We start from the raw sequence: 24,171 nt of genomic DNA, 5'->3' as shown, positions 1-24,171 counted from the left end.
TGTATAGGAAATAATGTTTCCAGGATTGTGCTGTGGGTTTTTTCTGTAATGGCTGTCCTTCCCCACATACTCTCTGTAAAGTAACTGGTGTAGTATGCTGTATTCTTCAAATGGACCAACAAAGACAGATACATGCATATATTGAGCCACAAATGTTTAATGTTGTGCACTAGTTAAGTAAACTGATAATTGGCGGGGAAGGCGGCCGGCATCTAGTATATGTGGAAGCAAACGTGTTCCTTAAAAAACAACAAGGAGTCTGGTGGCACCTTAAAGACTAACAGATTTATTTGGGCATAAGCTTTCGTGGGTAAAAACCTCACTTCTTCAGATGTTCCTTAAAGTTATTGCAGAAAGAGAGACAATAGTTCAGCTCAACAGTGATCACTCACAAGGGTTAACACATAGATCATAACCCATCCTGATTCTCTCTGAGATTTTAGGCGAGATTTTTCAGACCAGCCTCAACAAAATCTTTATTTTTGAAGGTGAAGGTTTGTTATTACATAATGTGGCTGTAACTATTAGTAGTTATTCTTCCTACTACCTGCTACGAAGGTGCAATCAGAGGGGACAGATGTTCTGTACAACCACTAATATTTATTTCTAAAATGCATTGTGGGTTTCATTTACCCCTGAGCAGAAGGCCAACAAAAGAGCCGTGTACTAAAATTCCATATAAGCTATTTGAGAGCCCTTTGTGGGACTTAAGTGGTCCCTAGGCCCCATGTCAGGCCCATGCACAGGAATGATTTAAAACTGTGCCACCAAGTTAGAGGCCATTACTGAAAACTGGATCCTTGTTATTTTTCATATTTTGAAGGGATTGTTGTTTTGAATGAAATTGGACAGCTGTTATACCATCATATTTAATGGCACCATATGCAAGATGTAGCAGGCTCTTGCCTTATCCACAGCACATCTCTCTCTTTTACTAGTTTGATTAAGGGGGGGGGGGGGAGAAGAAAGTGTACATACTTTCGCTTTGCTCAATAGTATGGCTGGTTTTCTAAAGGTCTCAAACAGCATTGACATCATGGTGGCTTTTCAGGAAGTACTGTTTGGCTAGATAGTGCCCATGTCACTGTTCTCCTAGTTCGCTGCACAGTACCCTGTCACTGTTAGTGGTTGTCACAGCAGCAACATCATGTTCCTTTAACTCATCTTTAGCTAGTGTCACTGAACTGGAAGAGACTGTGGGAGTAGAACGTAAGATAGTGACTTGGTCAATAATTTTCTGTTTTTTCCCAACTTTTAGTATGGTTGAGAACTTTGTTCCAGATTAAGAGCCATAGTGGAGACTTCAGTGAGATAAGAATACATAAAACATTACAATGATGAGGCTCAGTTCATAGCTTGTGACGACAGAAAGAAATCCCTTCCAACTGGACCTGCTGCCCAGACAATGTAGCGAGGGCTTTGATTACACATAACCTCTCTTAGCTTTTTTTTAATCGATAGGGAAATGCAAATAGAAAATTCTCACACACACATACAGCTAGACCTTGCAGCAAAAGAACCTTCTCCCACACCAAACCAATCACAGACTACCCCTTTAATAATAATTTTTAAACAAATTGTGAAGGGATTTTAAAATATTTGTCTTTTTCAAAATTGTGAGCACACAATTTTACATGCAAAAAAGGACATGAAGTTGTATAACTAATCTATGTGCATAAGCACTGTGATTCTGTGTGTATTAGGCCAATATTTCATAAAAGGCTAGTTAAATGCTTAACTGGCCCTTTACATGAGCATTAGTCGGTTTGCGCATGTAATCACATTAACTGTACATGCATGTTACTTGTGTGCACATTTCAGCTGTGAAATTGCATATGAACCATTTTTAAAATTTACACCCATGATATTTTTAAAATAATTTCGTTCAAATTTTAATCAAAAATGTTCTGTAACTTAGTCCTAAAAATTAAAAAAACACCGGAATACCAGCAACTTTCTGAACATATATCAATTATCTCTTTTGTTAATTCCAAGAATATTCCCAAAGCCTATTCAGCCAGAATACGTTAAATTCTGTCTACATTGCCATGATTGTCTGTCCTTTAGGAGTAGGGAGAGTTTAAACCAACGGACTTTTTAGTTTTGCACTTTTTAAGTAAGCATATGCTCAAATCCCTTTTGTAAATATATATATTTTTAAAGTACATTGTGAAGCAAAACCACAAAAATTGTCTTTGAACCATGTACTACTCCTTGATATTTTAAAATGGCCTCAGAATGTGTTTGGGGTTTTTTCCTTTTGTTTTTTTATGTTTGTTTTAACTTTAGTATCAAGCCCTCAATTACTTCTTCTGGTGGAAGATTTGGCAGCAACCTGGAAGGATCTGAATGGTGGTGATACACAAAAACAATAGTACTGATCTTTTAGATAGCCCTTTTCATCAGTAGATCTCAAAGTAATTGATAATCTTTTTAATGTATTTATCCTTACAAAACCTCTGTGAGGTACATAAGCTGCAGCTCTGTCTCTCCCCTCAACTGAGGGGGAGGGTAAACCGATTTCTGGATAATCTAATGCCCACCCTCCTGCATGCTGGTCCGCATGAGTGCGGGGGTCTGCACTTGTGGGGAAGCTTGCAGGATCAGCACATAAGAATATGGATCCCCTCCTCTGACATCTGGGGACAGGGAGAGTTGGAGCTCCAGTTTAGCTCCATGTGACATCACTATTCAGGGTCCTCCAAAGCTCTTGTAAAGACCTTCAGCAAAAAACAGAGAAATTAGAACTGATGTTTCTGTATTAAGCAGGTTAAAAAATCCCTAAGACAATTGTACAATGTTGTTCTTATCCATCGTAAGGAAGCAGTTAAGGGTGTGCACATGTGCGCATACACAAACATTTATTTATATATTTCGCTACTCTGCAGTTCACCTTTAAGAAATGGCAGAACTATATTGTCAAGTACATGTATGTCTTAACATGAGAAACAAAAGAAACAAAAAACAAAACAACACCCCAGAATATCTGCTAATTACATAGTACTTAACTAAGCACTTTCTTTCAAGAATGAGATTGTGGTGTTGTCACAAAGAGCATTATGGAAAAGAAAAAAAATCACCAGACCAAAGGGGGGAAAATTAATGATTGTAAATGGGGCAAAATAACAGCTCTATTGGAAACATGACAAAAACAGGATGTTAAGAAAAAAAATTAAGTGGAGTCAACAAGGTTACACATAAGTAACACCTTAACATTAAAAGAAATCTATTTTCCACTTTGACCTGGAAACCTCTTCAATTAATTACTAAAATCTATTTACACAGCAACTAGATAAAAATCAATCTAATGGCCAGCACTATTTTTGGCTCTCTTTCTATGGGCTCTGTTCACTCAAGATACTGGCTCTGTGTGGGTCATTGTTGAGGCTGCAGGATTCCATGACTTGACACCCACAAAGCTGTCCTATTTTCTATTCCTGGTCCCCAAAATCTACTGTATGGAATATGCCCAGAATTCTTATTCTTGTCCTTCCATTCCCCAGCACACACATACATGGAGGCCATGCTTCTCTTGTGGCCATATATGGAGGCTGGCCAACTCTGATGGAATCTTGCTATGAGGAGGTTCAGTGATTGACAGAAGCTCTCTTACATTAGGCAGGCATAAAATACAGGAAAAGAAAAATCATGTTGAGTGAGGGCACATAGTGAACTGGGAAAGACACTCTCTCCCTTCAACTCCTTATTTCCTCATCCCCAGGTGAAGAAGACCAGGTATTTTACAGAAAAGAATGGTTTGGTTATTTTTTCCCAAGGAGGTATTGGTTCCAGGCAGAAAATTATATGAATCCATGTCTCTCAATTCAGCTAAGAGAGGGACACTTTTTACTAATGCACATTTTCTTCTATAAGAGCCACCTAGATTAAGTAAGGAGTTGGTCAGAGCAGAGTCCTTTATCTGCATGAAGTAGAACCTACATTAACCAACTGTGCACCAGCCTCTCAAATACACAAACAAACAACAAATTTCTGTGGCTTGGCAGAGTGTTGGGTTTTATTTTAAGTGAATAACTAGGTAAGGTAGATAACTGATTTCTGTACTCCTTAAAAGTGCAGAAGCCTGCAGATCTTGTTAAATCCCCTCTTTTATCTGAATTTATACCTCTTAAAGAAGTCCTTCGTGAAATGTAGATAATAAAGGTCTCACTGTGTACATGTACATTGAAACCTGCACTAAAGGTATGGCTACATGTAAATCACTAGAACTGCAGAGACAGTTACAACAACAGGTAACCACTTGTCCTAAGTATGCACTTGCAAATAAAGATGGGCCCAAGCCACAAAAATTCAAATTTAGATTTCCAACCCTACCAAGTTTGGGTGTATTCTGATTTCAGGTTTGGGATTGGCCCATTATAGAGACAGTGACATTCAAAAAATCTGAAACAAGGTTTGTTTCCAAACACCCAAGGAACATTTGAATTCGGAATGTTTGTATCAAGGATTTTGTTGAACTATAATCAAAGTTTCCAGCAAATTGAAAACCACCTTGACTGACAGCTGATTTTCTCTGCTCACTTGGATGGCCATTGCATTTGCAAATTATTTTTATGAGTTTACTAGAGTCATGTCATGGGATACACATAGTATTTTTCCAATGGTCCTGAGTCTATTTTTCTCTGTATGTGATTAACAGTTACAAATTAACTGGTATATGAGCTACTTCAGAGTATTGACAAAACAGGATGAACCATATTATGTCTGTTACAGCACAGTCTCGACCCATCCTTTTCAGTTTGTCAGACATTTTCAACTAAGGTTCTCTAATTGAGAGACAATTGTTAAACTGCTATTTAAATTAAAACAATCAAGTTTTGATTGGATGACAGGCATTTGCTCTGGGCCATACATGTACTAGGTATCTGCATACATGCCTGGTTTGATTCTGATTTCAGTCACACTGCTAATGAGTCTGTCTGGAATCTTGACCTTGTCTTTCAAAAGAAGCTCTCCCATGGGCTGTTATGGGTGGACAACTGCTATGCCTTTCCCTCTCTGCTCACTGTTGATCAACATTGGTAGCTTCAGTTACTTACTTAAAGGGTTTTTCCCCCGTATGCGTCCGGATATGATTGTTCAGTGTTGTAGCACCAGCAAAGGCACGGCCGCAATAGCCGCACTTGAAAGGTCTGTCACTGGAATGGGTGACTACGTGGTTCCTTAGCTCTGAAGGTTGGGAGAAGGATTGGGAGCAGTGGCCACACTGATAGGGTCTGCAAAACAACAGAAACACCACATGATCACTACTTTCTATTTCAGCAAATAGAAAACAACTTGGGTGGTGCAAACTAATTTTTTCAAATTAATTTCTTAGTTTTCAAAGAGGAGTCTGGATGTGAATCTCTGGATCTATAGTAGGAGACATGCAAGCCCCCCATCCCCCATGAATCACTGTGCAAATTTAGAGGACAGAATCCATGTACAGAAACTGCCAGAGATCCTACAAGGCCCCTACAAAACCCCCAATATAATCATAAAGTATTCTTCAGGTATACACAAAACCTGGATTAGATTATATGTCTGATTTTTTAGTTTCCTCAAACTAAGGGCCCAATACCGTATTCCTTATTCAATGAAAACTCCCTCTAACAGAGGGATTTGAGCCCTATGCTAGCAGACTCAGAAAGTCCTATTCCTCTCTAGCATTAGTGCAGTCTTAGCTAAAAATTTTACCTGTACTTGTCACTGGTATATCCCAGATTGGTTTCTATGACCATTTGAAAATATTTTTTTTCTAATCCCTTGTACACTCCAAAAATTCCAGCTCTTTAAAGAGGAACTTTCACAATGAGACAAATTTAGAAAACAATCACAAGCTTTTGCTTTTCCTATTATTTTTCTGTATTCTTGCTGCTATTGAAGACATTTGCATTTAATTAATAGGTTTTTCCATCCTGGCCTGGATTTTCCTTTTGTGTGATCCTGAAATGAAATCATAATTCTGTTTTTGTGACATCTTAATTTCTTCCAGTGAACTGACTGTGATGCCACAAGTTCAGAATTATAACATCATCACTACAAACTCCAGTAGAAAGAAGAGGCTGAGAGACAGAAGGATGAGACAGGACAATCGTTTGAGTACCAATACCATTACTAACTTGTTAAAGTGGCAAAAAGTGTTTTGAGAAACATATACAAAGTAAATCAATTTCTGTTTTGGCAAAATAGATTTAATTTCCCTCCTTTACACAAGTCTCTCTATGTCAAAACGATTTGGTAAACTACTTCAATATTTGGAATGCTTTCTATCTGTTATGACATTTAAAGTAAATCAGTGGCAGGTCCTATTCCGTTTATCAAACTTTTTTTTAAAGAAAATTAAGAATGTCTTAAGGGATATTAATGATTTTTATAGAGAGCAGCAATTCAGGGCACAACTCTTGCTGTCTGAATTTTTAGAGCCAATGGCCAACACAGTCTTAATTGCTCTCTCTTTAACAAATGTGTATGTTCAAATAGCTAGAAACCATAACTAAAGGGAAGGAGATAGTGGTGACCAAGCATGTACAACAATTCAATTAAGTGCAAAATAAAGTGTACCCTCTCATTTGTCAAGTGAGCTGCTTAATTGTGTCTGCTTGCATCGCTGATCACAAATACTATTATTTTATAGTGCTTCAGAGTACTGAGCACTGATTGTAGAATTTTTTTTTGCTTGATTAATAGTCTGGTATTGGTCAATAACTCAATACTATACAATTTTAATTACTTACATTTGAAAATCTATCTAACTGCTTTTAAAGAAGTTTGAAAGATACATATAAAAGTTGTGGAAAGGTTACCTGGTCTGAATGATTATACTAACATTGTTTCCCCTATTCCCTTTAAAAATTATATAAATGCATGTAAAATAATATATTTTAAATAAACACTGATAACTAATGTATATCAATTACCATTGCTGGAAGACAAGAGAAATATGTTTTTCTGCTTTACTGCTTCTTCAAATGCATTGTTAACGGATAAGGAAATTATTTATCAAACAGATATGTAAATTCAGGCTTTTTTAGGATTAAACATTTTTAAGCAAAAATAATATATTAAGATATGCTGTATCCATGAACAATTGATTTTCTAATAGTGAAAGGGACCATTAACGTTTATTAGCCTCTGGTTATCTATTTTTAACAGCTCCCATAATAAACAATAAGACACTAAATAAAACCAATTAATCTTTTATTTTTTAACAACAGTCAATATGATTAATTTCACATTGTGAGAAGTCACACCATTCTTTGTATGTAAATACTTCACAGTAGTAAACCAGTTATGAGCAAACATTAAGAAGCCAAATAAAATGTTGCCATTAGCCTCCACATTGATTCAAACTAGATTTCTTGACCATAATGAAAATTTACATTTTATATTATCCATAGTGCATTGCACTGTATGATGCACACAATGATGAACTTTGTAGAAGATTGTCTATTCTTATGTCCCTTATCTCTCATTTTATTGCCTTTCACCCAAATCTTGCAGGAATGGCTATAAAAGATGTTATTTCACCAAATAAATTGATCCCTTGTGTGAATCTGCATAAATGATGCAGATCTCCAATCAGATTAATCAAGAAAGGGATCAATTAAGTATTTTGGAGCTAGATACATGAATCATAAGTTAAGCAAAGCCTGTTTTAAAAAGAAGACAAATTTATGCATGCATAAATATATGAGCTGACAATTTGTAAATGTCTAACCTACTTTATTTGAACTGCAAGCAGTTCCCAATATGCAGAACTGTATGACTTTTGAATACTGCTATAATAATGTATGGTATTTTCCAAGAAATAAAATAAGCAGAAAAATTATAGTTTTGTTTTGTAACCATTTTTACTGTACTTGGGTTGGTTTTTTTTTTCTTAGCAGAAAGAAATCAATACTTTGTTTTTTAAAAAATGAAAGCAGTGCAGAAGGACTGAATGTGAGGGATGATCGGTTCGGTGAGTACATTGACACCTTCAGAGCAGGGTTGTCTTTGATGTAGCAGTTATCTCCTGTGCCATCATTTTACTCTGCCCTGGAAAACCACATTAAGATGGTGGCCCCCTTATTCTCAGAGTCATGGAGAGAATAGGGCTCATGAAATGAATACTAAATGGTGGACTTTATAGGCTGAATTTTCAAAAAGAGGCACCTAGGTTGAAGCTGCAACACGGTTCTGACCCCATCCACAACCCCTCATTCAAAAACTCATACAGTTCTGCATATTGGGGACTGCCTGCAGTGCAAAGAAAGTGGATAAGATATTTGTAAAGCTCTTCCACAAATGCATAACTTTAGGCATGTGGTAGTGCCATTGACTTCAAATAAACTGCCCACGAGTTTAAAGTTACCCATGTGGGTAACAGCTTAGTTGGTTTGGGGTCATATACAAGTAGACGCTCCAACAAATTTGAATTTCTCTGCAGTTACTTTTATGCATGAATGGGTACATACCAAGAGTACGCTCTTCTATATCTGAATACACATTTGCAGGCATGTAAACTGTTATATGCATGTTTATAGGTGAAACATATGCATCAGTGTATGAAAATATGGTCCTAAGAATCTTTTAAATGTAATTTTTCCGTAAAAATCTATCCTAGAATTTTCTCCCCATCACTGTGTGCTAGAAGTAATATAATAATAATAATTAATAATTTACATCTCTATATTGTAGCACTTCAGAAAGGCTTTCATAGTGCTTTAGAAACATTAATTAAGCCTAACAAATACATCTCTGAGTTAGGTATTATTATACCAATTTTAAAGATAGTTAAGCTTAAAGAAATGTACATAGTGACATACGGTATCACTGAGAGTCAACAAAAAGAACACAGCAGTCCTATCTTCCAATCCTCTCTCCTTAAAAATTAGGCTATATGCTTCATCTTCTCACCCAAACTCAAAGAAAGCATATCTCCCTACCTAAGAGGCAAATTCTGCTGACAGACAAAATTGCACAGCTCTCATTTGCCTCATGTACTAGAAATCCATTTTGTTACCCATCTTTGATTACAAATTTCTATAGGTAGATTCTACAGTGTCAGATCATCAGTGTGTAGGAGCCCTCAATCTCTCTCCTCTAGGGACCAATCCGATGACCCTTACTCATGTGAGGGTCTCCCTGGGTGCACTCATGAATGTAAAAGCTATGGGCTCAACATCTAAAGTATAATACTGAAAGGAGTTATTTTTAAGAATTTCTTTAAGTACGGGTGAATCTCTGGCATCTGAGGGTTTACAACATTCTCAAATTACATTTTCCAAGATCACAGAAATAGTTAAGAACTTTGTTTTTTGCAGTGTACTTTAAACCTGTCTCTTGAATGTGTAAATTCTGCTGAAACCATTATGAATGTTTTCTTTTCCCAGTGCTAATAATCCTTTTTTTGTCCACTTTCTATGGATGATCAGCACAAAGTCAAACACCACCTATGCACTTAACTGAATTTCACTCAAAATATGCATGCTTATCCAAGCAATTGTATAACTTTTGGGGGAGATTGCACTAGAATAAGACCATTTAGTTACTGTTTTCTCATTTAAATAAACCCCAACACAAAAATACATAGGTTTGAAACCACTTTTTTCAGTCTTCTTTTAGTAAAAGATTGATCTAATTAATCTATTTCTCTTGTGCCCACACCTTTGGTATTGCAACATGTCTTTTGAATCCAAAAGGGCAGAACTCCTGGACTAATCCAGCTCATATGAACACGTGTCCCATTTCTTTACACTGTCTCCAGCATAAACTGCAGGAAATATTTGAATGATGGGCTGCATGATCAGAGTCCTGAAAAAAAATCTCATAATTACTTTGCACTGAAATTCTCAATTTTTCTCTTTTATGGTGAGCTGGTCTTTTATGGGTCTCTTCACACAGTTTCATTCATTATCTTCATGGGTCTCATAGAACTCCAGTGTAAATCTTTTGAGGATGGGCTGCTTGTAACAGTGAGTTTTTGAATACCTGTAAACCTTTCATTGAAATACTGTCAAATCAGCAAAGCCAAATTGTGAATCAGATTCATCGTTTCCTTAGCTAGATAAGTACTAGCAAATAGGAGAAAACCTGACATACAGCTGCAGATGCATTTCTCACTGTCAGAAGGCTAAGTGTAGGGCCTTGTTGCTAGTGAAGAAACAAAGACATATTTCATGATGTCAGAATGCCAGGAAGCGGGACACCATGGCTTTCCCCATTAAACAAGCAGTTTGTTGCCAAGGCTTTACGGGAAGATGGAAGACTCCGATTCAGGCATCACCTTAGTTTTTACATTACCTGAGTCAATGAAAGCAGGGCATGTTGTGATGCTGGCACTCTCTGCCTCCAGGGAAGGGACTCCATGAATTGCTCTCACACACACATCAGTGGTTTTGGAGCAGAACTGCAGACATGGGCCAAAGTTTCGGTACCCTCTTCATAACTGAATGGATATGGCATTGGAGTGGAATCTGCTGTTTTGTATGGTTAATGAGAGGGGGAAATGCAACTCAGGGTGTCAGTGATTCACTCCAGCTGCCATTCTGAGTGGCCCAAAATGACTGTTTCAGAGAGGTGAAGAAGCTGTTGGCATAGTCCCTGCACAGGGGCAGGATGAGTGAGGGAGTGCCCAGTTGTGGATGCTTTAGTTAAAACAATCAGTTGCATTGGACCCTACCACATGGAACATTTGAAGTTACTCACCATGAGTATTTATAAAGGGTTTAATGCAGGTACTCAGTCTCCTTCTAACTGAACTGAGAGGATGTGATTCTGCAAAGTGACATTTAAGAACTAGCCTACATCTTGAAGTTCTCACAGGGCTCAGATTGATGGGTTTTGTTATATTTACTAACTATGGGCCTACTCCTGCAACTCTTACTCACACCGAATAGTACTTATTCAAACAGAGTAGCCCCATTACAGCCAACAAGATTACACACATGAGTACGTATAACTCAGTAGAAGTAAGGATCACAGAATCAAGTTCTCTATGACTTTTGGGGCCATCATTTTGTAAAGAACAAAATAGCTCATATGTTTCTAAACTTCTAAAGCAGTAGGGGAGTGGTACCATTTTGTGCGCCTTTTGCTACTATTAACTATAAATGCTGGAAGCCTGCAAACCTTTTTGAAAAGAGTATGCAAGAACAAATGTTCAATTTAGCATGACATTTACTTTAATTGCAAAATAATCCATAGTCACTCTATAAACAGAAATAGACATTGTTCACAGCATTTCTTTTTTGTTTAGTTGCTATAGGTTTTTTAAAAATAAGTAATTAATTAATTAGGGCAACAGTACTGAGGGCCAAAGATACACATCCTACAAAGAAAAATGTATTGCAAGAAAAATACCAACTGGGGTAGAGCCATGATGCCTAGAGAAAAGCATCAATTAAATTGACAACTTAACCTTAAAAAAACAAACAAACAGACATTCATTGCTGAACTGTAACAGCAAAACAAAGCGTACATTAATATACTTCAAGGAAACAAAAAGCATGAGGGCCAGATAACATCCAGAATCCACCCACCAAGGACGCACTTGCATGTATAGTGTCTGCCCTCCAATCATCAACTTAAATACATGACAATCAACAAGAGTAAATATCACACATACACATTGAATATGAAAGTGGGCCACAAGCAACACCTGGGAAGTGCAGGCATCCTCCCTCCGTTAACACCACTACATACTGTACATGACAATCAAAGAGAGAAAAAAGAAAGATGTAAATAAAAACTGGTCATTCTAAGAACTGTTGCTGATTTTTAAAAAAATAAATGAAAATATTTGTCTGAAAATGATTCACTGTGATTGAAGGCTTTTGCTTACCCCTTTCTGGAGCCCCCCAAATGGGATTGTTGGGAATTTCTGCAGCAGAAAAACAGAAGAGAAAAGGGATTTCTGACTCCTGGTTCAAGGAATAGAGGGTCAAATTGCCTCTGTCTGGGCAAGAGTTTAAGGAAAAACTCCAGAGGCTTGGATCATCCCTGGGTTAAATCTGAATGGATTTAGATCTTACCTCCCCACCCATCAAGTGACTACAGAGAAACTCTACATTATTTAACAAACAGGAAAAAAAAAAGACCTCAGTGGGAAAGGGGAAGTAAATGAAAGGGGCAAATAAGCTTTCATTAAAATCTTAATTAAGCTCAAATTCAAAGAAACTTCTGGGAGAACTTGGGACCCTCCTCATCTTGGGTTCACTATTATCCAATATTTATTTCTTCAAACTTCTACCTGCTGAATAGTATTCTGTTCTCAGGGGCTGATTGAAAAACATTTTTTTTCTGTCCTTTTTCACTCTTATCTTATCCTCTACTCTCATTCAGATTTCTTCTGAGATAAAGGAAGTTTTAAGTCATTTCCTTCTTTGTATTTCTCAAATCCCAAATAGTTTACATTTCTTAAATTTCACGTGATGAAGTGGGGATCATAGCTACATTCAAGGATCCTTTTCCTGCTTTGACCACCTATAGTTAATCATGCTGCCTGCAAAACAAACACAATGCCAGACTAGATAGTCTCAAGGCCTTTGCTAGAGGAGGCATCCACAGCTACTTCCCTCACATCAAAGATGCAGTGGCTGGTATGTTTACAAATTTCTGACAATAAACAGGTAGCTGTTTATCGCCTAGAGTGGTGTAGTAGATAGTGGAGAGAAATTCCAATCCTAAGAGTTGCATACAGTATCTAAGGCTGGCAGGCAAACAAGCCTGGGCAATTTACACCTTGATTTCTTGTTGCCAGGAAATTACGTTAAGAAATGAGAGGTGTTCCTAGAAATAAGCAAAGATACTTCTTTTCCAATTCCTATGTTGCTAGGTATATGCTCTACTAATGCCATTTATAGTAGGAGGAAAGACTGGCCATGAAATAAGTTTAAATAATAGTGATTTCTAGTTAGGGATATGAGAACCCAGAAAAATCTGGAATCTGAATTCAAGAACTCTGACCCATACTCCTAACTCCTATATTTTCAAAATGTTGCCAGAGGTTTTAGCTATGTGAATCACAACTAATACAGCTGGGAATTGTATAGCTAAAATCCCAAACAATGTTGGGAAAATATTTTTTTCTGGCAGTTTTGGTTGTTACATATTGTGGGAACTCAGGAGGCATTTGAAAGTTGGCTGCTATCAGAAAATTACATAATTTATAGTATGAAATAAAGCTATTTTTCAATACAAATATATATTTTTAACATGACCATGCTTTTTTTCTGCTGGAGCCAGCGTGCACTTTAGATATTGCTAAAGGGCACAGAAACTTGAGAAGGTTTTGACGCATCCAAAATTTTAGCAACTCTCAAAATTCTATTCAGGATTAAGTTCTAAGACTCTAGATCTACCATACACACTTTAAAATTCATCTGTTTTTATCCAGCAGCATAGGATATATGCTTATTACACAAACACACACAATATATACTGCTATTGCATTTTTGTCAAATGTAACTTGCATTTGAGTGCTGCATTTAGAATGATTTTCCAGGCGATTCAGCTGTTTTACTCAAGCGTTCTTCACAGCTGAAGGAGAGACAAAACATGGGCAGTCTTTTTAGTTGAATTAATTTGATTTCTGTCTTTTGTGCTGCCAGCGATCAAGATTGTCAAATAAACCAGCTTTGATTCATAAATAATAGTTCCATTATATCTACTCTGCCACTGGTCAGAGTACCTGAAATTTTAATTCACTTGTTCAGCTAAATTTCATCCTCAGTTCATGGCCATAAAATTCTCTATTGACAAACTTTCAAACCAACTTTGACTCTGAGGTATCTAGTCAACATTTTTCTTCTGTGTGGATATTAGTTTATTGAATAAGTGGCATCTGTTTTCCTCCACATCACTAGTGGAGTAGGTATTTCCTTTTGACAGCTTTCCACGATTTATGGGTTTGCATGCTCTGAAGAAAAATAGTACTAAGCAAAAAATTCCAATTCATTACCTCTTAGTACTTAATTAAGTTCATACACATTGCACACTATAGGTGAACCCTGAAATGACTATGACAGCCACTGAACAGCAAGTTATATTATCTTTGGAAGACAAAGAGACTTTTGATTATCTTGACCTCATTTTTTCATCCATAATATTAATAAACTTTCCTTCTGTTTTGTTCCCTCTAACAGATGTACCAAACCATTCTGAAAACAAGATTATATTCTTGGATATTTCCTTTTGTATGTACGTTTAGGTACCAAATGTTTTTACAAATTGTGAAGTTAAGCAATGGCCATTATCAGCTTACTTCACACAGCCATAGATGTATTATGTTGTACAGGCTCCTCCTAATAATGGTTTAGTTTTGGAAATGATAACAGTCTGATAAAAGCAAAAAGCAGAGGGTCTGGCTACGCATCAATACAGAAATAAAGAGTGCCTGTGTTTTACCTGTCAGGGTTCTGCGTACACACGTGCATCTGTAAGAGGATCCGCTGGGTGAAAGTCTTAAAGCATTGCCCACATTTCCAAAGGTGCCAGTCACTGAACTCAGAATTTAGTTGGCTGGTTGACGTTGGGCTTGCAAGAACTCGTTGGTTTTTGACACTGATCTGGTTAAATCCTGACTCGATAGGCCCAGACTTATCCAGAAGAGAAAAATTTCTGCTACACGGAGTCTGTGGAAATACTATGGATCGCTGTGGTGTGGCAGGGGGTAGTTTGCTACTTTTGTTAAAAGGCTGTAGGGTGTCTGGTCTGGACATGGCCTCCATTACAGTTGAAGGGACATTCACTGGGAGAAAACAAAAAAAGTAAATAAGATCTGCTTTACTATTTCTTAAAACTAATACAATTTGGGGAGAAAATCAAAAACATTCAAAGTCTATTTTTTGCTGACTAGATTCAAACAATTTAATGTTGTTATAACACATATAAAAAGGGCTGGAATGAGACTGCGATCTGAACGGAGAAGCTGGTTCTGCCATGTAGGAAGTTAACTGAAGAGAGATGTAAGAGTTTGTAATGGGCCAGAGAAGAGTGACAAGAGTGGTTAGAAGTATGATACAATAGAATTCACATCTGAGAGAAAATTCTGCAGGTCTTACACTATATCAAATCTCTGTGTTGCAGAAAACAGACACAGCAGTAGTTCCCTTAGCCTATCAATGGGCAGTCACTAAAAGCAATATTATACCCTCATTTATACACACAAAGTCTGTACAATACAAATAAGTGTCTTCAGTGTGATTGCTTGCATGATTAAGTTCACGATGAGACATTGGAAAATATATGCCTAAATATCTTTGTACCTCAGTTCCCCACCAATAAAATGGGATTACTAATACTTCCCTACCTCACAGAGGTGTTGATAAGATAGATTGATTAAGGTTTGTGAGGCACTCACATATTTTGATGATGAGCACAATGCAACACATGAGAAAATAAAATTCTGCATTCAGTGCAGCATTTGGATGTTGTGCAGTAAATGAGTCATGGGGAATCGCACACATAAAAGAAATATTCGAGATCTGCCTCATTCCTTGAGCACTGTCCATCTTGTGCACTGAATGAGGCAGGGATTCTGTGGAAAAAATAGTATGTGATCATGTACTTAAAGACTGTATGAAAGCGCACAATGTCACATGGATGTCTTAAATTCTGGTGTTTCGTAACTTTTGAGTGCTTGAATTTGCAACCATAACATTCTTTTAATGTACCATTTGGGGATTTTTCTCTCTCTCTCTCTCTCTCTCTCTCTCTCACACACACACACACACACACACACACACACACACACACACTTACCTTCTGAATACAAGTATGTCTAGTTGAGATACAGTAGCAGTTTCAAATGGTCTATTTAATGAATAATTGTGACTAATGTCTGAATAGTTACTGAAATTAAAAATACTGAAATAAAAAAATGCAGTACAAACCCATTTTGATATGGTACTGTAAATAATACAAAGTTCCTTTACAAAATTATTTTTTTAATGTTTCCTCAACCAAAACAAACATGGTAATCCATGTTATTTAATTTATTTATGTCTAGTCCTTTCTATGTTGCTCTTCACTGTACAATCTGAGGGCCTATTTTATGAGTAGTGTTACCTCCAGTAGGATGTGCATTGCGTCTGCAGTACAGTTTTTAAAACACATCCAAACATTTTAGGTGTATGGAAAAACATGTGCAGTAGAGCCTGTCATATGTAAACTTTTCTTTTCATAACTCTGTTTTAAGTTTCTCTGTCACATAAGGGAGACTTAATTTAAAAAAAAATTGTAAGCATAAAACCTCCATCAAGAGACTCAAATAATGAGGTTTAAGAGCTAAGTAATATTGTCACAGTTCATTGTGGGTGAAATTCACCCTTGTGCAGAGGAACAGCACAAGGGCTATTTTGAGGGTTTAAGTGGCACTTAGGTTATGCATAGGCCTGGTGCTGGGCCTCTGCCCAGAGATGAATTTTTCCCTTTCTGTCGATCTCCCTAGCTTGTGGATGAAACTCCTTGGTTTCCCTTGTAGCGAAGCAGTAAGTGACAATATTTAAAGATTTAACTGTGATGGGATTTTGTTCACTGTATCGTTTAAAAAAAATGATTTTGTAAAGTACAACTCACAGAAATGAAAATAATATTTCTGTATTACCCACTGGAGCAGATGATTTTTTTTAGTGCTAAACATTATGGCCAGTAATTTAATGTCTTTAAAACTCCTCTCAAGTATAAGAGATTTGAAAACTCAAGATGAAAAAGGATGTTTATTTTTGACAGTTTAATCCCTGGTATCTTGCTGTTTTATTGCTGCCTGGTTCAGTATTTAAGTTGCTAAGAGACCCAAGTTCATCTCAGTATAGCTGTTTAAGTATCCAAGTATTTGACTGAAAAAATATAATATATAGTTGATTATGCGCTGGCAGCCACAGGGTCATTTTTGGCCAAAGTCATTCAAGCTGTTATTATTTGCTTCTTCCACCACATAGACACACATGGCTGTCACAATGGAAAAGAGTTCCCTGATGCAAGCTGAAAGAAGGTTGAGAGAGATGCACACAAAAATACCAGGAGGTGCTGAGCACTCTTAATTCCCACTGAAGACAAGAACACACACCTTGCATGACTGGGTCTGTGATATAAATGATTTGCTTTTTTAAAATTCACAGTAAAATCAAATGGCCGGGGAGACGAATGAATGGAATTGGGGATAGTTGTGACAGGACGGGGGCTCCATCATCATATTAGGTTATTTGTAATTAGCCTTTATTTAAAGGAACTAGCATTTTCTCTAACCACAAGGACCTCATCTCTATGGACAGCCAGCCTGGGCCTCCATCAACACATCCCACACTAATATGATGAAGCAGCATTGACAGTGACTGGAAAGATCACATTATGTTATCTTTTTGACAAGACAGAAAATCCTATTATAGAACTGGCAACTAGAGAGAGGGTTGGGGAAGTAAATAGAGAATAAACCTATGCCATGGGGGGGAACCTGCAATTTAGGTCTCAGTCCTGCCCACCTGTAGGTATGTGCATTTTAATCATATAAGTCGTTCCACAGACATCATATATCTTAAGGATTTTCAGAATCAGGGCCTTTGTAATCGTCCAACTTACCTTAAATAAATATCCAGGGTTTACTTCATACTTCTTAAGAAACACAAGGAACAAAACAGATTAATTGTGAAATATGCATTGTGGACATATAGTTAGAAATAAAATACTTACAGTTTTCATCCTGTGCAATACACTGTAAAGGGATTCCAAAGAAAGATGTGTAGCTGTCATTGTACCACACCAGCAGTTCGGTGCCTCTGGGGATATCTATACAGGCTCTGTAGAATATATTTGACCTAGTCATAACAAACAGAAAAATAGCCCAGTTTAGGAACAGGTAGCGCTCCTTTTACCATATGCACTATTATGATGGAATTCCACCGTTTTGGAAGAATTTCTGCAAGTTATCCCAAAAGAATAGCTCATTGATTATAGTAAACCTGAATCCATCTCATCAATGTGGGACTCCAATTAGTGCTTGTAAAACAGGATAACAAACAGCTTAAAGCTACTTTGTAACTAAGGTAGTTTAAGACCTAAGAAAATGTTTTACAAAACATAATAAGCTATTGTTGTTGCAGTATCCTTTTTGAAAGAAAGTTTAAGGCAGACAGGTTTTTTTGTTTCAAAAACATTCCAGTGCAGAATTTGGAATGCAAACACGGCAGCATTGCACCAGTGCACAAGATCCAGGAAATGGGACCGACTCAAAACAGATCAGTTTCTTTTCACTATCCAAACTGAGGGAAACTTCAAACACACAGTTTAGATGGTAAAAAGTAAATAGATAATAATTCTTTTAGATTTAGTAAGTGCTGTTAGTAACAAAGTGAAGAATTTTTTAAATACAGAAGATGATTTTTAACGTGTGCCCTCTTATATTTCCTTCAGTCTCACAACAGAAATATACCTCCCAAAAGAGAGAGAACTAAGGTTGAATAATATGGACTTTTGGCCCAGAAGAGTCCAGAAAACAGGACTTGTAATGAAGAAGAGTTACTGAGGAAATCTTTCTCAATATGAAACATGGGAACAAGGTTGATGGCCCCTCAGGTAAGTATAATTTAGTATTTACCATAACTGAGAATCCTTCTGTAAGTTCTATCCCAATCTCACTTTGAGTTAAAGAACTCGAGTAATTCCAATGAAGTTAGAGTTAGGTGCAAAATCGGTGTGAGATCGAATCAAGCATCTAGAAGAGGAACTGAAAATCTTATTGGTTTGTAGTAGCTTTTTGCTTAAGCCTGGTACAGTACAGTAAAACGCTCTTATATGAGATGGATAGAAATTCAATACATACAAGAAGAGCATTCCACTCTGCCTGAACGATTACACACCAAAATGATACAGTCAAGGTACCAAGAAAGGACCATTTTTTAAAACAGCTTGCGTAAGGCAGAAAAATATCTATAGACTAAAAAAAATAAATGTTAGACCTCAACTGGTTTTCTCAGTGAAAAATTGCTACAAATATTAGCCTGAAGTTCAAGATAAAAGCGTTTAGGGTTGGTAGGCCTTAAATTTAGCCTTTCTGTAAAGAATTTGCCGTAGCAGTGCAATTTGTTCCTTGTATAACACTGCAGACATAAGGAGAATCCTTCACCACATTTTTCATGGCAGTGAGATATGCACTTGTCAACATATTTTGTCACCGCAAAGTGGCTCTTGGCAACAGGATCATAAAGATCAATAAAAAAGTGCAGATTCTCAATATTTTACTAGCAGCTGCAAAAATTTCATTTATCTTGTTATTTTCTCGCTTACTGCCACCCTGTCTCAGGAGGGCACTGCTAGCTAAGCAGAATGTTTTTCCCAACATTCTATGAATATCTGACAAAAACTCTTGCCTTCGTGTCTCTCTTGCTCATTCTCTCTCACTCTCTTGCTCTGCTCCTTTCTCTCGCTCATTCTCTCTCTCTCTCCCAAAGCTGTACATGTTATTAATTCTTTCCAACATTACATAAAAATCAAAATTGGAGCCATGCTATAAATCACCAGCATCTCCTAACTTGAGAAAAATCGAGTCTACTTTGTACTTCACCCTTGTAACATTTCATCTCTCAGTTTGGCTTCCCTTAATATAAACACAGCAGCCCGGCAAATGAATGTGCTAAAACCAAATGACACACTTTGCCGCTGAAAGAGCAGAACTGTTTTTGAGCAATGGGTGGTCTGTGAAGCTTGGAGTAGGCCGAAAAAAAATGTGTAAGCGTACACCGTTCCTTACAAGCGTACAGAGCTTCCAAAACTCGCAGAAATCTCTGCATGCTGAAGTACATCAAAGGGATTTTTCCCTTTTCGGATAATATTTCCTTTGCTGACATGTATTTAGTATTGTGGTTGGATGACTCATAAAGATAGCTTCATGGCGTCCCACGCAGTTGAAGCAGAACACATGCCAACAAACATTATTGTCAGCCTCAAAATAAAAACAAAACGTTCAGCTAAGGGTCAATCAATCAAGAGCGCTTTGAAGAAAATTCCATTTAGATATTACAAATCATAACAGAATGAATTTAAACCAGCTGACTTTCTGTGAGGAGGACGTCCATGTACAATAAAAATTAGACCGGTTTTTCAGTGTCCAACTTTTCTATTTTCTTACACTTGGATTCAGTCACTGGTGATGGATGCCAGTTTTTTAAATTGTGTTTTTGTAGTTCATTTTACAAAGATCTGAAGTAATCAAAAACAGATCAACAGAGGGAACTCTAAGTAAAAGCTCCATCATGAAAGCAGAGTTGTAAAATGTACTTAATATTGACAGATGTGTAACGACTTTCTCATGCCCATATTTCATTTGTTTTTCATCTATATGTTTGTATACATACACACACTCTACACATACTTCACATACTCAAACATGGTTGTCTCAGTGGTTCATAACATATGTGGACTACCAACCAAAAGTGCTCTTTACATCACAGAGACAACCTTAGTTTAAACAGACCATTTAAAAAATGAACCATCAGAATTATAGCTAAAAATATAAATATTTAAGACTACAATAAAAGTTTGTAATAATATAATAAAACACTGTCATATATTCTTCTTTGAATTGTTACTTTATTTTGACAAGGGGCCAGAAACAAAGTTGAAAAATGCTATTGGGCCATTTTATCATTGTTAAACTGGCACCCTAAAAGAAAATCATCAAACTGTGTGTATTTTTCATTTTTGTTTGCATTCACATTTGTTAAAATAGTTAAAATATTATAAATAAGTTTAAGACCTGTCATTAAAAAAAAGAAAACCCAAAATAAATAGCCAACAGCAGGAGTGCTCAGCTTAGTTCCCAAACATTCTTTGATGTACTTGCTATAACATTTAATAAAGCCAAACAGTCGCTTCTGATTCTGAAGGGGAAAGATTTGTTTATGGCTGAGATCATATATTTATGTAACACATTTTCTAGGTTTTTTGCTATTGTTTGTAGGGGGAGAAATGGGAGCCATAATTTCTTTACACATTCTTTTTTACATTCTCATTTTTATTTTGTTATAACCTTCACTTGCTATTGACATCATAGGCATAGGCCACAAGACCATCTTGGCTGACAGGTGCATTCAGCAGATGCATATTTGGGTCATAAATGCCCAATGATGCTCCCCAAACAGAATTTTGAACACTGAAGTCTGATGTTTTCATTTCAAATGCAGCCTTCTCCTTGTCCTTCTCCCCTAACATAATTATTTATTGTAAGAGAGGGACAACTCTTCAAGCAAACTACTCTTTCCAGAGCAGTCTACTGAGACTACTCAAAGGATGTGCAGATTGCTTTGTACAATGTGATCTGCATACATGTTCCTCTTCTAATGACAGAGGGTTTAAATCATCAGGAACATCAGTGAGATCAGAATCAACCCTGTAGTATGTGCTCTCAATGATGTCCCCCTCCTCAGTTTTTGACAACCAAACTTAAGAGCTCTTAAATCCATACTACCAAGTTTGTACTGTACAAAATGAAGCCATCCAAGAAAACCCAACAACTGTTTGTGAACTGGTGATAATTACAATTCTGACTTTTCACTTCAAGGATTTTTTTCTTGCAGCGAATAAATCAAGACATACTTTACCTGTACTGAACTACTGTTAGGTTCTGTTCCCCACAGTGCCTTGCACATCGGATATACCTCATCCAACTTGACTTACTGGGTTCCCCGCCATCAATAAAGTGCTGTAGTGTCCCATCTTGGTCATATATCTGGAGAAGAGGTCAGAAGGTCAAGGAGTTAGAACGAATCATCAGCAATCATTTTCACTGCTTTCCAGTGTCTCTGGGTGCCTGTTCCAGAAATTTATTGCCATGAGATTTGTCACTGTTTATTGATGCCCTTAGAAATACAAACGGAATAACAGAGAAATATTTTTGGTGATGCAAGTTTATCATGTTCCCCTTATCAAGCCAATCTTTTTATATTAAACATATTTGTGGTGTCTCAAAGATGTGACCGTGTTTCCCAAAGAATATTTAACCTATTTTTGACAGGCCAGCCTTAAATAATGAACTGCCAGATAAACAAGAAAATCTGGATGTAAAGGCTGTATTGAAATGGCTGGAACAGCTGAGCAAGGGTTAGTAATCCCTAAACATCTAAAGAAGTAGGTTTTTTACCCATGAAAGCTTATGCCCAAATAAATCTGTTAGTCTTTAAGGTGCCACCAGACTCCTTGTTGTTTTAATCCCTAAACAGGGATCACTTCTTTCACATTTCAAATGCAGCAAAAGCTTGTACTTCAGGACAGGATGGTATAGAGTTTAATACAGCAAATACTAATCAATTGGGGAGCCCTAAGATTCATAGTACTAAAATTAATGGAAGTGAAAGGAGAAAGAGTAATTAAAAGTACAATTTCTGAGATAGCAAATGAAAAACCAGTCTTGAAGAATCTATGTTTTCTTAAATATGACATCCCTGCTAAGGACAGGAAAACCAGTCTGAAGTTTAAAAAAGAACCCCACCGCCCTCTTCTTATTGTGTCCTCCTAAAACCAAAGAATCAAACCTCTTTGGAGGCTCTGCAATATTAGGTTAGCTTTTAGTTCTCCATTATTTTTCATACACGGATGCACTGGGATTGGGATTGGAACCAGAAAACCGAGACTACAGTGAGAGAGCCTGTTCTCACAACCTTTTAAATCAAATTTTGCAAATCATTTGGATAGTTTGGTTAAGTTTCAGATCAGCACTCGAACTGTTGGCTGCTTATCCAAACCAAACCTGATCTCCAAATCTGTTGAGATTGCCCATTTATTAATTCCTGTCCCTTTAAGAGCACTTTCTTTCATGACATGCTTGCAGAAAAACATCTAAGTATACTAAAAATAATCTGCTCTTTTAAACATGTGTTTAGCTAATAAAACAGAGAAATTATACATATATTAAATTGAATTGAAGATTTAAAAAGAAAACACATTATCAATTCCATAAACTCAATGTTATGTTGGCAGGATTGATCCAGAAATGATATTGAATAAAACAGTGTAAATGTGTTTCAATCATCATTTTAAAAAACCAACTTGCTTTTAACCATGAACACATTAAATGCACCAAACAGGGCCAGTCAGCAGTAGCACAGCGCCCTACCACATGGGAGATATGAGCTTACAACCTGACCTTATTTCTTTGCTCCTGGTTGAGAAAGGCTGGGATTTCTTCAGAGGCAATGTATTCATCATTGGGAGACAATGAAGGGGAAAGTGAGTCTTCTACAATGATGCATATAAGTTATTCATGAGTGGCTATAACAAGCTAAAGATGGAACCATGCCTGATGCTCCTTGACTGGAGGGCCAGCTAATCCAAGAGCTAAGAAGTGATGGAATAATTAGGTGAACATAGCAGGGATCCTCAGGGCTTTAAGGGTGTCTTAGAGGAAAAAAGACCTGTGTCTAAAAAGGACAAGTAAATGTTCTTGATGGTTTTCATTTGTTGTTTTTTCCATGTGTGGTACCTTGTTATTAACTAACAAAAACATGAACTGACATCCTTTTTCATATAAATACATGCTAATTTATTGTACAAATATAGGCAAATATCTTACAATGAATAAAACATATGTAACGGAGAGGGAAAAGTTTTATAGGAAATGTGCCCACAAAGAGAGAGAGAAGGAAAAATTAATGACTAACAGTGTTTGGCTGGAGCCATCTTGGCAAAATCTGTCTAAACAGTTTTTCACACAATGCTTATTTATTTATTTATTAAAGGCATTTTTATGGTGCCTCGCATAGCAACATGGCTTACACTGAGGCAAAAAAAATCCCATTCATAGAGCTAATATCCCCCTCTATGCCATGAATTCTAAAAGATAGAGATGAAAAAGATGAGAACAGCAGATCAGGTGACAGGGTAAATGGACCCAGCATTTATAGATAAACATGGACAAATAGAGGCCTTTCCACACTTTCTGAATATGACTAGCTAGGACAGGGGTGAGCAACGTTCGGCACGCGGCTCGGCAGGGTAAGCACCCTAGCGGGCCGGGCCAGTTTATTTACCTGCTGATGCGGCAGGTTCGGCCGATCGCGGCCCCCACTGGCCATGGTTCGCCATCCCGGGCCAATGGGGGCGGCGGGAAGCTGCGGCCAGCACATCCCTCAGCCCGCGCCGCTTCCCGCTGCCCCCATTGGCCTGGGACAGCGAACCGCGGCGAGTGGGGGCCACGATCGG

General features: G+C 37.2%; 1 protein-coding gene across 5 annotated transcripts in view; it reads right to left on the bottom strand.

Moving 5' to 3' along the window:
- PRDM6 (PR/SET domain 6) overlaps nt 1–24,171 on the bottom strand; it is an 89,654-nt gene that overhangs the window by 7,588 nt on the left and 57,895 nt on the right. For 2 of the 5 annotated variants that reach the window (XM_042854629.2, XM_008172419.4), the window contains exons 4-7: nt 21,576–21,703; nt 17,671–17,795; nt 14,389–14,731; nt 11,143–11,863 (exon numbers count right to left, since the gene is read on the bottom strand). In XM_042854629.2, the coding sequence (XP_042710563.1) occupies nt 11,821–11,863; nt 14,389–14,731; nt 17,671–17,795; nt 21,576–21,703 (639 nt within the window). In that variant the 3' untranslated portion in view covers nt 11,143–11,820. Of the gene's footprint in view, nt 1–2,418; nt 2,721–5,057; nt 5,235–11,142; nt 11,864–14,388; nt 14,732–17,670; nt 17,796–21,575; nt 21,704–24,171 lie in introns of those variants that run through there. The other 3 variants (XM_042854626.2, XM_008172420.4, XM_042854625.2) reach the window with 3 other exon arrangements.

The sequence above is a fragment of the Chrysemys picta genome, chromosome 6 (genome assembly GCF_011386835.1).
Source record: "Chrysemys picta bellii isolate R12L10 chromosome 6, ASM1138683v2, whole genome shotgun sequence".
Lineage (NCBI taxonomy): Eukaryota > Metazoa > Chordata > Testudines > Emydidae > Chrysemys > Chrysemys picta.
The sequence above is the reverse complement of the archived record's forward strand: the minus strand, read 5'-3'. Positions and strand labels throughout refer to the sequence as shown.